This window comes from Castor canadensis, chromosome X (assembly GCF_047511655.1).
Source record: "Castor canadensis chromosome X, mCasCan1.hap1v2, whole genome shotgun sequence".
Classification (NCBI taxonomy): Eukaryota; Metazoa; Chordata; class Mammalia; order Rodentia; family Castoridae; genus Castor; species Castor canadensis.
The window spans coordinates 14,437,608-14,451,380 of record NC_133405.1 but is presented as its reverse complement, the minus strand read 5'-3'; the positions used below and the strand labels follow the sequence as shown (position 1 = coordinate 14,451,380).

Below are 13,773 nucleotides of genomic sequence, written 5' to 3'. Positions count from 1 at the left end.
CAAAGCAGACTGCACTCCCTAAGTGTGGATGGGCCTCATTTAATCAGTGGAAGGCCCAAAAAGACCTTCCCTAGAATAAAGGAGAACCCCTCCCACCCCCCAACTGATGGTCTTTAAGATAGAACTTTCTATTTTCCTGCCTTTAGAATTAAACTGGGCCTTGAACTTACCAGCCTTCAGACCAGCACACTTTGGCTCTCGTGGGTCTCTACCTTACTAACTACAGATTTGGGGTCTTACTAACCTGCATAATTCTGTGAACTGATTCCTTATAATACATCTTTCTGTATATGTACACATATACAGAAAGCTTTATTCTCTGAAGAATCTATTTCTCTATTTCTCTGAAGAATCGTGGCTAATACCAAAAATAAACAAATGTGCATAATGAACTAATGCGTATAAAGCATATCTAACAGTTCCTGGTACTAGCCTAGTTTTGCTGTTATAATAATCATAACAAGGCAAAGACAACTTATAACTAAAACCTGCAACATATCAATGAAACCATGGATCAGAAATTCAAGGCTCTGAAATAATTATTTCTGCACACAAGGTATCCTAACAGAAGACAACTGCCTACAGTGAAGATAAAATGGAAAAGATAAGAAAGAACACTAATTTGAGGGCTGGGGCTGTAACTCAATAGTAGAGCACTTGACTAGCATGCACAAGACTCTGGGTTCAATCCCCAGCACCACAAAAAAAAACTCATTTCAAATTTTGTTCCATACAAACTAAGATAATATCCAGTTTCATATAATAAGGGCTTAAATGAGACAATACTATCATTTCTGAGTATCTAATCCCCATTAAAACTACAATAAACTCACAAAAATAACATTAAAACTACTCAATTAAAAGCAGGATCTTAAAGAACTACCTGCACAGCCATGTTCACAGCAGCATTACTGACAATATCAGAGACGTGGAAGTAACCCAAATGTACATCCAAAGATAAATGGATAAACAAAATTTGGTATGTACATACAATGGAATATTATTTTACCTTAAAAGGAAAGGAAATCCTGTTATATGCTGTAACATGGATGAACCTGGAGAACATTATGCTAATTGAAATAAGGCATTCATTCATTCACAGGACAAATAATGCATGGTGGTTTCCAGGAGCTAGGAGGAAGCGCAAATGGCAAATTGTTTAATGGGTATAGCAGATCTGTTGCATACAATGTGAATATACTTGGCACTATTCAACTCCATGCTTTTTAAAAAAAAGATTACATGGTAAAATTTATATTATGCTTTTTATTTCAATTAAAAATAAAAATTAAGAAAGTGGTTTAACAGTTTCTTAAAGAGTTAAGCACAGAACTACAGTATGACCCAGCAAAAGTGAAACTGCTCTCAATACGCATGAGAAATTAAAACACACATTCACACAAAAATATGTTCAAAGACTTTCAAAGCAGCATTACTCACAAAAGCCATGTGCAAACAGCCTAAATGTTTATTAGCTAATGAACAGATAAGTAAAATGTAGTATACCTATAAAATGGAATATTATTCAGTCGCAGAAAAAATGAAGTACTGATACATACTACTTCAGGGATGAATCTTAAAAAATATGTTTAATGAAAGTAGTCACATAGGAGCACATATTGCAAGACATTTATTTTTTGAGCAGGTCTCCCTATGTAATCCAGGCTGGCACAAACTCCCAATCCTCCTGCTTTTGCCTCTCCAGTGCAGGATTATGAGCATGTGCCACCATGCCCAGAGTATAACTTTTTGATATAAGGTTTCATTATGTAGCCCAGGCTGACCTCAAACTCTGATCCACCTGCCTCCACCTCCATAGTGCTAGGATTACAGGCGTACACCACCACACCAAATTGTGAAATATGCAGAATCAGCAAATCCATAGAAAAGAAAGTAGATTAGTGGTTGTCGGGGTGGAGGTGGGGAGAGGATTGAGACTAACAGGGTTTCTTTTTGAGATGGTGGAAATGTGATGGATAATTAGATAGTTGTGAAGGTTGATCAACATAGTAAATATACTAAAAACCAATAAGTGTAAACTTTAAAATGGTAAAATTTGCTATATGATTATTTTAATTTTAAAAGTGAAAAAAATGAAGCATTGAAAGGGATACCAGCAAGATCTTTACTCAGAGAGCAGTGTAGAGTCACTGAAGGCCTTCAGATACGCATTTGTGAACGATCCCTCTTGTGCTGTGTGGAGAACAACCTGAAGAGTTCAAGAATGGATGAGATCACCACAGCTGTAGCTTAGACTTGGACGTGGGTATGAAGAGAAACTGATAGATTCGAGAGTACTTTTTGATATGGAAACTACTGAACTTGCTGACAGATTACATGTAGGGGATGAAAGGAAAAATGAGTATTAAAAGATGACTGCTAGGTTTCTAGCCTGCAGTACTAGACAGGAAATGATGCCATTATTGAAAGGTGGAAGAATGGAGGAAAAAGATGAGAGGTACTGATGACTTTGAACTACAGTAGCAGTTCTGATGATGAAGTGGCATCAGCTGGGTACACTGATGCATTAAAGGGAATAAGATGCAATTCATGCTCTGGTAAATCATAATGATGTCTTCAGTTCTGAATACCTATTAAGAGCCATGTTATCTAGTGAGTGAAACAGAAATGTTAAACAATATGCTCCTGAACAAAAGCCTAATCCCTAGCTTTTAAAATAAATGACCAGTACTCAAGATAATAAATTACCTCCCTATGCCTATGTAGTGAAAGTTTCCAGAAGCGTGTACCTATCACTTACTTAAGCAGGGCAACTAAAGTAACCAGTCATACTGCATGAAGTAGTATCATGATTTATTACCCAAATGCTTATTTCACACCTGTTCCCACCTTATTGTTCCTCAGAAGCTTAAGGACACTGGAGTCGAGGGTTTAAGAAAAAAAAACTTTTATGGGAAAATTTGTATAGCTACTGTTGTGGAGACCTAAAACTACCTGATGTCCATTTTTAGTGCCCCATTTTCTAAACTCTAAATTCTACTACAATGAACATAAAGCAACGAAAAGCAAGCCTGTAGTTTTTTTCTGTTGTTTAACACACTAAGTGTTTGCGCCCCCCGCTGCCCGCCCATTTATATGTTGAAATCTTAACCCCACAATGTGATATTAGGAGATGGGACTTTTGGGAAGTGACTATGTAATATGGGCAGAGCTCTCATGGATGGGATTAGTACCCTTTATAAAGATCACAGAGAAGGCTGGAGGCATGGCTCAAGTGCTTGCCTAGCAAACACAAGGCCGTGAGTTCAAACTTCAGCACTGCCAAAAATAGTAAAATAAAAAACACAGAAAACTCTCTCAGGAACCCCTTTCTGCCCTGTGATACAAGAAGCAGGCCATCTACAACCCAGAAGAGGACCCTCACCAAAACCTGACCATGCCTTGAGAACTGTTCTAAGTGTCATAAACAATAACCCTACACCAGTGTTTAGGTAATTGCCTCCTCTTGTAGTAAGGTTCTCCTCCCTAAATTGACATGACCCTCAGTACTTTAGGTCTTCAAAGGCCTAGTTCACAAGCTACCTCCTCTATAAAGCCCTCCTCAACCACTGCACTCAGAGCACGAGTCAGTGCCTCTTCCTAAATGCCTACCGCACTTAGTAGTGTACTCCTCAGAAGGATGCAATGGTGACCTACCGCCCTTGTGTGGGAATTGGTCCTGTGTGTATGTCTTCTGTTTCTTCTACAAAACTACAAACTATAGCACCCAAATAGGTCGTGACTATTCAAAGAAAGCTTGTGATTCTTGTTTTCAGAAAACAAACCTAGGCCAGACATAACAGTGCAAAAGAAAGAAAAAAGGAGTTGAAGCAAATTATGTACTATACTATAGATCCCTTAATCCATATTACTGCAAACTACACTAATTGTGAAGGTTAGAGGACATCCCCACTGCTTACACAACAGGTGTAGTATATAATCTGCTCTACTCAGTTACTCGTGACAGTTCTCTCCTGGCTTCTGCTCCTTGTCAATCTGTCAGACTGCTGCATCTTCCAGTGTGGTTTCCTTATTTATTCTTTGCCCAAATCATAAAAGAATTATATTCCTTTATAACAGTAAAATAGGCTGAAAGTTGAGAATAACTAGAGATATTCCTTGGGTTCTCCATGATGACAAAACTCAAAAAACAATTCTGGAATAAAACAGTACCTGTAAATATAACTATAAAATTCATTTATTAACCCAAGAATTTCCTTTTTTTTTTTCACATATAGACTTCTTTAAAGAAAATACTCTTCAGTTTGCCCAATATGTGGAACCGTTACCTCAAAGAACTTTATATTGGCTTGCCTATGGAAAGCTAGCATGTATAGAATGGGATATAGTGATAGTGCAAATGAGTGTTAGGAATATGGACAGATGTATGGCAAAAGGAAGGAATGAGGCAGTAACAAAAGCCCAGAAGACAAGAAAAATGGAAATCCACGAACTTGGTGATGCTCCAGAGAGGAAACCAGCAAGTGTTGACGCTAAACTGGCAGAAACATCAATACTTCCTGGCTCCCCCACTGGGTGCATCAATTTACCACAGGCAGGTTGCTCTTCTGCTGCAAATGACAAATAATGAATGCTGTCAACAGTACGAAAGAAATGACCAAAATTTAGAAGCATGGTGAAGATTGGCAGAAATAACAACTCTGCTGCTGATTAGCTTGATGTTGGGCAAGTCATTTCCCTTTAATACCAATACTTGGTATTAACTCCTTTAGCATCAATACTTGGTTAACTCCTTACATACAGGAATAGTATGTAAGGAGTTAACAAAGCAGGCCTGAGATTGCTATTCTTAAAAAAACCCACTTATAAGATCTAGTCCTTAGCTGGTGTCTGGCAACTCAGATTTCAAGACAGTTCTTATCACCTGAACTGATTAATAGTATGCTGTGCCTGAACTGTTTGTACAAACAATATTTATGCTCAATATCTGCTTTTCTTCTGCAAGTATAAAATTTTGGTACATACCGCATGTAGGTTGCCCAGATCCCAATAAAAATCCTAGGCATTGAGTAAACTTATCAAGTTTCCTTGTAGATGACATTTTACACAAGTTGTCATTATTCATGGATAGAATTAAGCACACACTGTGTGACTTCAGTGAGAGAAGATTACTGGAAGCTTGTGCATGGTTACCTCCAGCCTTTGCTCCATGCACCTTTTCCCTTTGCAAACTTTGCTTTGTAACCTTTCACTTGTCATTTTTCACCTGTACTGACTTAGCCTGAGTTGTCAATTCTGTTCAAAACAATTCAGCAAGTACTTACTGAACATCTTCTGTTTACCTGATACAGTGCTAGCTGTAAAATCAAGAACACTGGTTCTGATTCTTCCAAGAAAATCTTGTAAAAAGAGGAAGGGACTAGGAAAACCTTGCTGTGTTAATACTTTAATACAATATATAATGGAGCCTAAAAAGCAAATGATATCTGCTTGAACAGGGTAGGTCTCACCAATTCTCCCATATTCTAATATGGTGCAAGAAATAATGACAGTCTGAACTTCACTAATACAGATTAACATCCTAAATCTGGATATCTCTAGTCGAACACCATCTTAAACCACATCCTCTTATAATCAAGAAGTCAGCCAAACCAGCAATCCATCCATACAATGCAGTAATTGAGGGACTGACTGCCAATGTGTTGGTATAGGGCATCCCATACCCATATGCTGCAGCTATACTAATATGTTTGTTTTATGATCACCACTGATCTTCACTTACACCAGGCCAAGAAGGTAAATGTTAAGTAAACAGAAATACTCTTGAGAGCAATTTGCTTGTGGACACCTAGAACCTCGACTATAATGAACCAGAAAAATTCCCCCACTCTAAAGGATTCTATATATAAGAGGATAATCTGTATACAGTACTACAGAGAGTGCTAGACTACCATCACCAAGGCCCTGAGTTCAATCTCCAGCAATTAAAAAAAAGGAAAGGAAAAAAGTCTCTACTAAATTACTACAGATACACAAGAAACTCTATCACCCTGAAGAAAAAAATTGTATTTTTATTTTGTTTCCTGTGTTTGTTTACTCTCTCTGATAGAACTGATCAACCATGCTAGACAAGCAGTCAGTCTTGATGATTTTTTACATCACTCAGTAAACCAGTACTTGAATTCACACAACAGGCTAGTTCTTTGCACATCATGCAGACACAGAGAGGTTAGTTGAGGCTTTTTCAGAGGCCACTGGCCACATTACCCAGAGGGTAGTACACTCGCAGCTTGGGTAAGAAAATAATCTCATTTGGACAGCCGCATCAATATGAAAATGGCCAGCTTCACCTGCCCAAATCTCACTTGTGCTAAAAGTTCATTAGAAATATTGGAAATTATCTGATATATAAGCACTGGACAATACTCATTAAAAGGCTGAATTATTAACAATACTGATAAACAAAAGCAACAAACAGGAAGCCCTTACTGAAGGCATAAGGAAACATTTGCACATTTATTTTGCTTAATTAGTAAAACGCAGATGGGGGGGAGGATAAAACCTGTTTTCATTTGTGTAAAGATTTATTTCAAGTTGTAATGGCTCTGGCTCATTCCAAAATAGGTTTCCCACCTTGCAAAAGATCAGTTTAGCATCTCTTTGCAAAAGAGCAATTTGCCATGTATACATATCAAAGGTGTCACATCAAACTATTTTTTATCTGACATCCAAACAACCAGAAAACAACTGCGATTGTACAGTTTGTTTTTGACAGAAAGACAAATGACAAGTATATAATAACCAATTTATAAAGATCAAAATTTTGTGATGTATCACAAATTTATTATAATAGTGAACGCAATGATAATTAAAGCTCCTTAACATAGGAATCTTGTCTGTCTTATTGACCATATGCTTCATGAATATTTGTTCAGTGAAATAATGCTCTCAAAAACCACAAAATGTCTGAACCATCTAAGATTATACTATGGTCAGTATAGTATCAGCATCAGATGTATTTATTATAATTCTTACACAACTGATAATTAGTATATGAATAGCCCAATTAACTATAACTCCTCATTTGTTAATCACTCTGGATAAGGAAAGATTTACTATAAAGTCACTCTCCATAAGCAAACGTTATCATCTGTGTGAAACATTTAAAAGCTATCCAAAAAATGTTAAGCACCTACTAGGCACAAGGTACTGTGCTAGAAGCTAAGGATATACAGTGAACTGTTCTGCCCCCCGGCTGCTTTCAGCCTAGGTCAGCCTTTCTCAAGCCAGGTTCTTCCACCAGCCATGTAGGAAAGAAGTTAATTTATTGAATACAGTGTAATGCCCTAGAGCATTAGGTCTTAATTCTCTCCCACTTGAGAAACCCTAGTCTAGGGAGTCCTGCCAGGTAAAAGGTAATTATAAATGCAATGTGATTTAAAAAAAAAAAAGATTACTTTTAGGTAGGGTCAAGTTCAATTGTTAAACCTACAAAGTGTCTGAACTACCTGGTAGGAACCAAGAAGTACAGACCTTTGTAAGAATGGTATAAATGCAAAAACAATGCAATACATATATGCAGATATACTTCTAAATATAACAAAATAAAAATCAACATTTTCCACACTCAGCATTGTTAGGGAAGTTTATTAAGGAAGTCAAACAGAAAAAAAAATGCTTAATTACCCTGATGATTTAACAAAGAAACCAAAAACCTTCTTACTCCTGGGGGGAAAAAAGCAATTACTTGAATTATTTTGTTAACTGTTTCCATATATTGTTTCATTAGAGTGGTCTTGGACTCAAAGTAATAAATTAGTTACCTATTTCACTAATTCTATTTGCAGTTTTAGTCTTTATTTTTAATTCTCATTCTTCCTTACACAATCTAATTTCCTTCCAGTCTGTTTGATATTTTCCTCATAGTATTATTACTATGTGCTACATGCTTTATGGAACCAAAGCAATTTCACAGCTTCTTGAATCAGAAATATAAATTTACTCCAGTTTTTCACACTCACAATAAACTTTCATTATCAATGACCTAGAAATTTATACCATAAACATTCATCATTAATCTACAAATTCAGTGTCAAGTGTCACTCTCTGACAAGCTAAATCAACACCATTCACTTGACCAAGTCCTCACATGATATTAAGAAATGTCTTATTTGAATACTTATCATGAAATAATTTACTAAGACAAAAAGAGGGGGAAATTTCTGTTAGACTGTAAATAAATCTTTAAACCTAAGATTATAAAATTTTATATAGGCTTATAAAACTTCTACAATCACTAGGAATTTTATTAGGAGTAAAAGACAGGATAACATAGAAGTCCATGGCCTTTAAGTCTCAACTAGTCCAAACTTCCAATTAAATATATCTTTGAAGGAAATAAATTGTATAGACAAAGCTATCATTTACTGTTTATGAAGATGTTGACTGGGAACAGGCAGTGCTTTTACTGCACTCACAAAGAACCCACTCTTACATCTTTGAAGATATCACCTACATGCCTAAATCCTGAAATACTGTACACCAAATCCACATCTTTTTCTATCTCAAAACTGTCCAAAAAGCTGGGCATGAGTATCCATGCCTGTAATTCTAGCACTAGGGAGGCTGAGGCAGGAGGATCCAAAGATCCAAGACCAGCCTGAGCTACAGGGCAACACCCTGTCTCCAAAAGGGAAAACACACACACACACCCCTGTCAAAATCAGAGTAATACTTTGTCAAAAAGGACCATAATTATTAATGGCAAAGATGTCAAGGCCATGCCTTTAGAAATTAAAATTAATTACCATTTCTTTTAGGTTGAAAATGGAGAACCTGGGGAAATAAATGGCATTTTAAAAAAATGACTCGGCAAATACAACTGAGCTATAAAAGATGAAGAGATTCTGCCCACATCAGGTTTAAAATAGAAAAAAACCCCTCATGTAACATTCAGTCCACTAGTTTTCAAAGACCAACAACTACAATCAATACTACTGTAATTTATTTAACATCCAAAGTCAATTTCAGAAACATATAAATCTACCCAAACAACACAGCTGATTTGGCAAGGAATTCATAGCCCTATCTCTTAAGCTATTAAAAGCAATCAAGAGGACAGCATACAACTTGGCCTACATCTACTTTGCTGTGCAAGTCTCTAAGTCCCACCTAAATCTTTAATTTTAGCCTTCTAGTGATTTAAATAGGAGTGCCCCTCAAAGAATAAGTGCCAGGCAAAAGATGAGAACATGTAGTTTAGTGATCTAAGGGATCTAAAATTTGACCCCCCAAAATTTTAAAGCCATGCTTTTAGCAACGAGAATTTGATAGTACATTCTGTCCAAAGGTTTGCAGTTTCCTTGCCCTAGGACTAGGGCTCAGACAAAACTAAGAATCTTCCAGCTTACTGCACTGGCACAAATTCCCAGGACTTACCATAGTCATGGTTGTGCAGGAAAATGTGAGCAGTTGGACATCTCAGGTGAAACAGTGAGGTCAAAGCACCTTCCAGTATGAGCAAAAGTCATTATATGCAGAGATCTTGCTCGGGGATGCAAAGTACTAGCCTCAAACCTGCAGGCTGGCATCTCAAACAACTGCTGCAAATTCTACTGCATACCCCAGCTTCATGGGCCAGCACTGCTTAATTACTAGACCTTAATGTAATGCAAATCACTCTTAGCAAAAGAAAAGGGGATTTTAGAACAACACTTGGGTCGTTTAGTTCCAAATGTTCAAGTCCTTTGCAAAAAGGAGATTTCAACATCTCAATTTAAGCTAATGAGTTCAATACAAGCTAGAGGCCAGTTGTTTTACAATATGAGAGTGCCATGTGGAAAGATTATCCTTTTTCTAAATGTTACAACTAGATTTCTTGTCACCTTTCCTTTTTGTAACCCTGAAAGCACACTTCAAGATCACAAGAACCTATGTGAAACAGAACTATGAAGTACAATCCTCCCTTACAGTCTCAGGCTAAATGTGAAAACCAAATTTTAGTCCCTTGCTTTAACAGAGCATCCAGTACAAGCCATTTCGTATGGATTTCAAAATCCTTGGCATGTCCAACCTCTACTGCTCTGTGCCACAGGTAATCATGTGCCCCAACTTCATACTGCATGTTTCTGGGTGAAGAAAACATTAGAAAAACACTAACATAGTCCTACTGTGATGATGATAGCCTAAAAGGGAATGTACAAGTATTACTTTCAGCTAGGGTACATTTGTGAAAGTTTCAAATACAGAAAAACTGAGAGCAAATTCATGTGACCTACGAAAAATCTATTAGCAATGGTTTGATTGGGAATGATTACATGAAAAGAACGAAATCGACAAGTTTTCAAACGTGTAGTAAGAGCAAAGGGGGAAGCGCTCAGCACTCAATCTTTTTTCTTAACTACCGAAAAATCAAAATTTGTAGATGAACCCTTTCTTTCATATCGTTGGCAGAAATAAAGTCCTATCCCTTTCCTCCCCCCTCCACATCTCCTCTGGAAATTAAGGAAGTTACTACAAATAGCACACAGAGAAGTACACGGCCCCTACTTTGCTCCACATCCTGTAGGAGTAAAAAGGCTACTCAAAAATGTCAGTGGCCAGAAATCGCTTTTCCCTCCACAAACTCCCACAGAAATGCAGTTCCCTTTTCGGGAGGCTTGGGAGGTGGAGACGTGGCCGGAGGAGCCTAGCCATGGCATGCTTTCTCCGGCGGGTTCGATGGCTGGGACAATCGGTCCTCGTGGAGGCTTCAGCCCCGCGCTCCGCAGCGCCGGCAAGACAACACCCGCGCAGCCTCCCGGCGTCTCCGCCTCCCCTAGCCCGCCCTGCTGTGGCCCTCGCGTTTCAAACGCCCTAAAGTAGTGTTTCGGTGGCTGAGTCCCCAAAGTTTGTACGGTCTCAGGTCAGCAGCCGCTCTGCCAGCGGGCTGAGCCCAGGCAAAGCTGAATCGTGCTCCAGCCGCCGGCTCCTAGGATACCCGGCTCATCTTTTGGACTACAGTGACAGGTCTGGGTTTACCTCCATGTGCTCGTGGCAGAGGAAACAAAAGAAAGCTTCCTCCCTGATAATAAAACGCCATCTTCGACTAATTGGCAAACTGAGAGGTCGCCAGAGCGGTCCTCCAGCGAGTCCCCCACTACCCGACTTGAGAGCGGTCCCCAGTCCGAGCCAGAGTTGTCGGCAGTTCGGGAAAGCCCGGGCGAAATTGTCCTGGGGGTGGGGATGGTCTACTCCAGGAGCCCGGCCTGCCCCCCACCCCGGCCGCCCGGATGGCGTGTTTCCGTTAAAATGGCAGGGGGAGGGGGCGTCTCCCCGTGACCCACTCAGAAATTGGCTGTGACGGACCCTGCGAAGGAGCCAGCCACGGTACGCGTGGAGCCGCAGCGACTATACTTACAAAACGGTTAAGGCTCCGGCGGAACATCGCGTCGAAGGCTGCCGGGCGCAGAGCTGGGCTCTATCGGGCGGTCTTGGGAAGGTGCCGTCCACAAAACACACTGCGGCGGGGGCCGGCGGCGCAAAAGCGGGAACCTAGGCGCGCTGCCGGGCCACCAGCCCGCCGCCTGCCCTCCTCGCCTCTCCGCGTTCCCCGTCCCCCAACCGCCCGCGCCCTCGCGCCTCAGGCCCCGTCGCAGCCCCGCCTCACGCGCGGCCCGCCCGTCCCGGGGGCGGCGGCCCCGTCGCTCTCCCTTATCTGGCCCCAGCACCACCGCAGCCCGCGGAGAAGCGAACCCCGCGCGCGGGGGAGCGATGGCGGAGGAGCCCTAGGCTCCTCCTGCGGGGAGGGGGGTGCCCCTATCTCTCCGCCTGCGCCGAGCTCAGCACCTCGCTGTCTGCACTCTTCCCGGCGCTATGCTCCCGCCCGCCTCCCCACTGGCCTCCGCGGACGCCCCACTCGGGACACAGGGGGTCCTCTCAGACTGCCCGCACCTCACCTCGCCTCAACCCGACACTACTGCCCTGTCTCTGTCCGGAACCACTGCCTCCCTCACCCCGGCCCTAACTCGTCCGCTTCGCCGCTTCACTTGCAGCCCCTCCTCGGCCCCGCGCTTTCGTCCCGCACTCAGGCTGCGGAGCCTCGGCGCGGCCCGCCTGCCAGCCCCGAGCCCGCCAGACAGCCGGACTCCCGGCTTCCCGGCTGGGAGGAGCAGCGCTCTGAGAGAGCAGTAGGGGCTGGCGGGGCACTGAGGAGACCCTAGCGCCGGTGAGGAGGGGGGGGTGGGTTAGTTATAAAAGCCGCCCCTTGTCATCTAGAAAGGTGAGAGTGTTCCCTTCTCCACTCCACCTACGCGGCTACCCCTTCTCTCATTCCTTCTCCCCCTCATAAACCCTCTTACTTCCACTTTCTCTGTGAGGTTGTAAAGTCAGGCTTTGTGTCGTTGCTGCTGCGCAGCGGGGCGGGATTTCCCTGCCACCACCCCCCCCCCCGCCTTCTCAGCGCTCCCGGAGCAGCCTGGGAGTTGTAGTCCAACGGTCGCACACGGTCTGCTACTGTGGGCTGGGAGCTCCCCCATATGCCCATTCCGGGTTTGCTCAGAGGGCTTGAAGGAGGAAGCGGCTGAAACCATTGGACCGAACCGCGGCTCTCCGCACCGCCTGGGTGTGGAGGTCAGGAGCACCGGGTAAATTCCTAGTTGTGGGAGATGTGAAAAGGATAACTTAGACAAAGACACGAATGCTACGAACCTTTCCTAGAACGCGAAATATGCGCTCCGAGAAATCCTCTACAGCCTCATACCCTCGCTTGGAACTGGAATCTGCAAAAGTTTAAAAATTAAAAGTGAAAGCTGAGTCTAGATTACCATGGCCCTAGGCATCCTACACATACACACACATATACATATCCCTGTTGCACTGCTCTCTGGGGCGGGGCGCGAGGCTGTTGGAGAACTTGCAGATTCTTCTATAAAAGAAAATAAGAAATTAGTACAGGAAATTCAAGAGCATTTGCTCGAGTCTTCCGCAGCCCCGAATTCAGTCTACAGCTGGGGTTACACTCAGCTACATCAAGGGCCTCCTCTAAGGTCGTGAAAGCCCTTTACTGCGGAGAGCAGGTGCTCCTCCTTTTCCCCTCTGGGGTTTAGGTCCATGTCCACAAACCTTTTAAACCTTACTGTGTGTTTTCTGTATTCCAGACACTGTGCTAGGCCCCTAGCACAGTGATTTCTTAAAATACCTCCCCAGGAAGCTGGTTAGAGGATACCAATAAGCGAAAACGATACGTTATGAACAATGCCTCTGAAAAGGGTCTGGGAAGTTTTCCTAAAAACGAGTAAAATCTTCAAAATTTTCACTGAGCCAGCTCCATAAACAGAGCTGCTGTGGATTAAACTGGGCCTTGGATCTTGCGAAGGCTTTGGAGAGCCCAGGGGGCAATGTTCAGACTGTAGGAAGAGGTCAGTGGGGAAGTGCTGGACAACCTAAGAAAAAGAACACATAGTCCTGGCAGACTGTGTCCAGGATATTAGGGCGGGAGCGGCCCGATTGAAAGCTACAACCCCAAAGGATTTTCAGAAACATACAATAGAGAGAGGTTGACTTGATTCTGTGAGCCCATCCCCAATAAAGTACAAATGCAGGGGACCTGAGTTTGTTCCCAAACTGTCCTAGATGCCTATAGGTGAAAACAACCATTTCCAAATCTTTCCCCATTAAGGTTCCTTCTGTTTGCCCACACTTGAGGTAATCTCTAATGACTTATGTTAGCTGATAATAATCAGACATTAGGACATTTTACTTTACTAAAATGGATTAAAGTTTTTCTCTCTACTACTTTTAAGATTTTTTTCAAATAGAGCTCATTTCATTCAC

At 41.9% G+C, this 13,773-nt stretch overlaps 1 protein-coding gene across 4 annotated transcripts in view; it reads right to left on the bottom strand.

Moving 5' to 3' along the window:
* The window catches only part of Atp11c (ATPase phospholipid transporting 11C (ATP11C blood group)), a 171,960-nt gene extending 159,629 nt beyond the window's left edge, over nt 1-12,331 (bottom strand). The window contains exons 1-2 of one of the 4 annotated variants that reach the window (XM_074063290.1): nt 12,300-12,331; nt 11,360-11,459 (exon numbers count right to left, since the gene is read on the bottom strand). In XM_074063290.1, the coding sequence (XP_073919391.1) occupies nt 11,360-11,386 (27 nt within the window). In that variant the 5' untranslated portion in view covers nt 11,387-11,459; nt 12,300-12,331. Of the gene's footprint in view, nt 1-1,009; nt 2,067-11,359; nt 11,585-12,299 lie in introns of those variants that run through there. The other 3 variants (XM_074063288.1, XM_074063287.1, XM_074063286.1) reach the window with 3 other exon arrangements.
* Between the last annotated feature and the right edge of the window lie 1,442 nt (nt 12,332-13,773).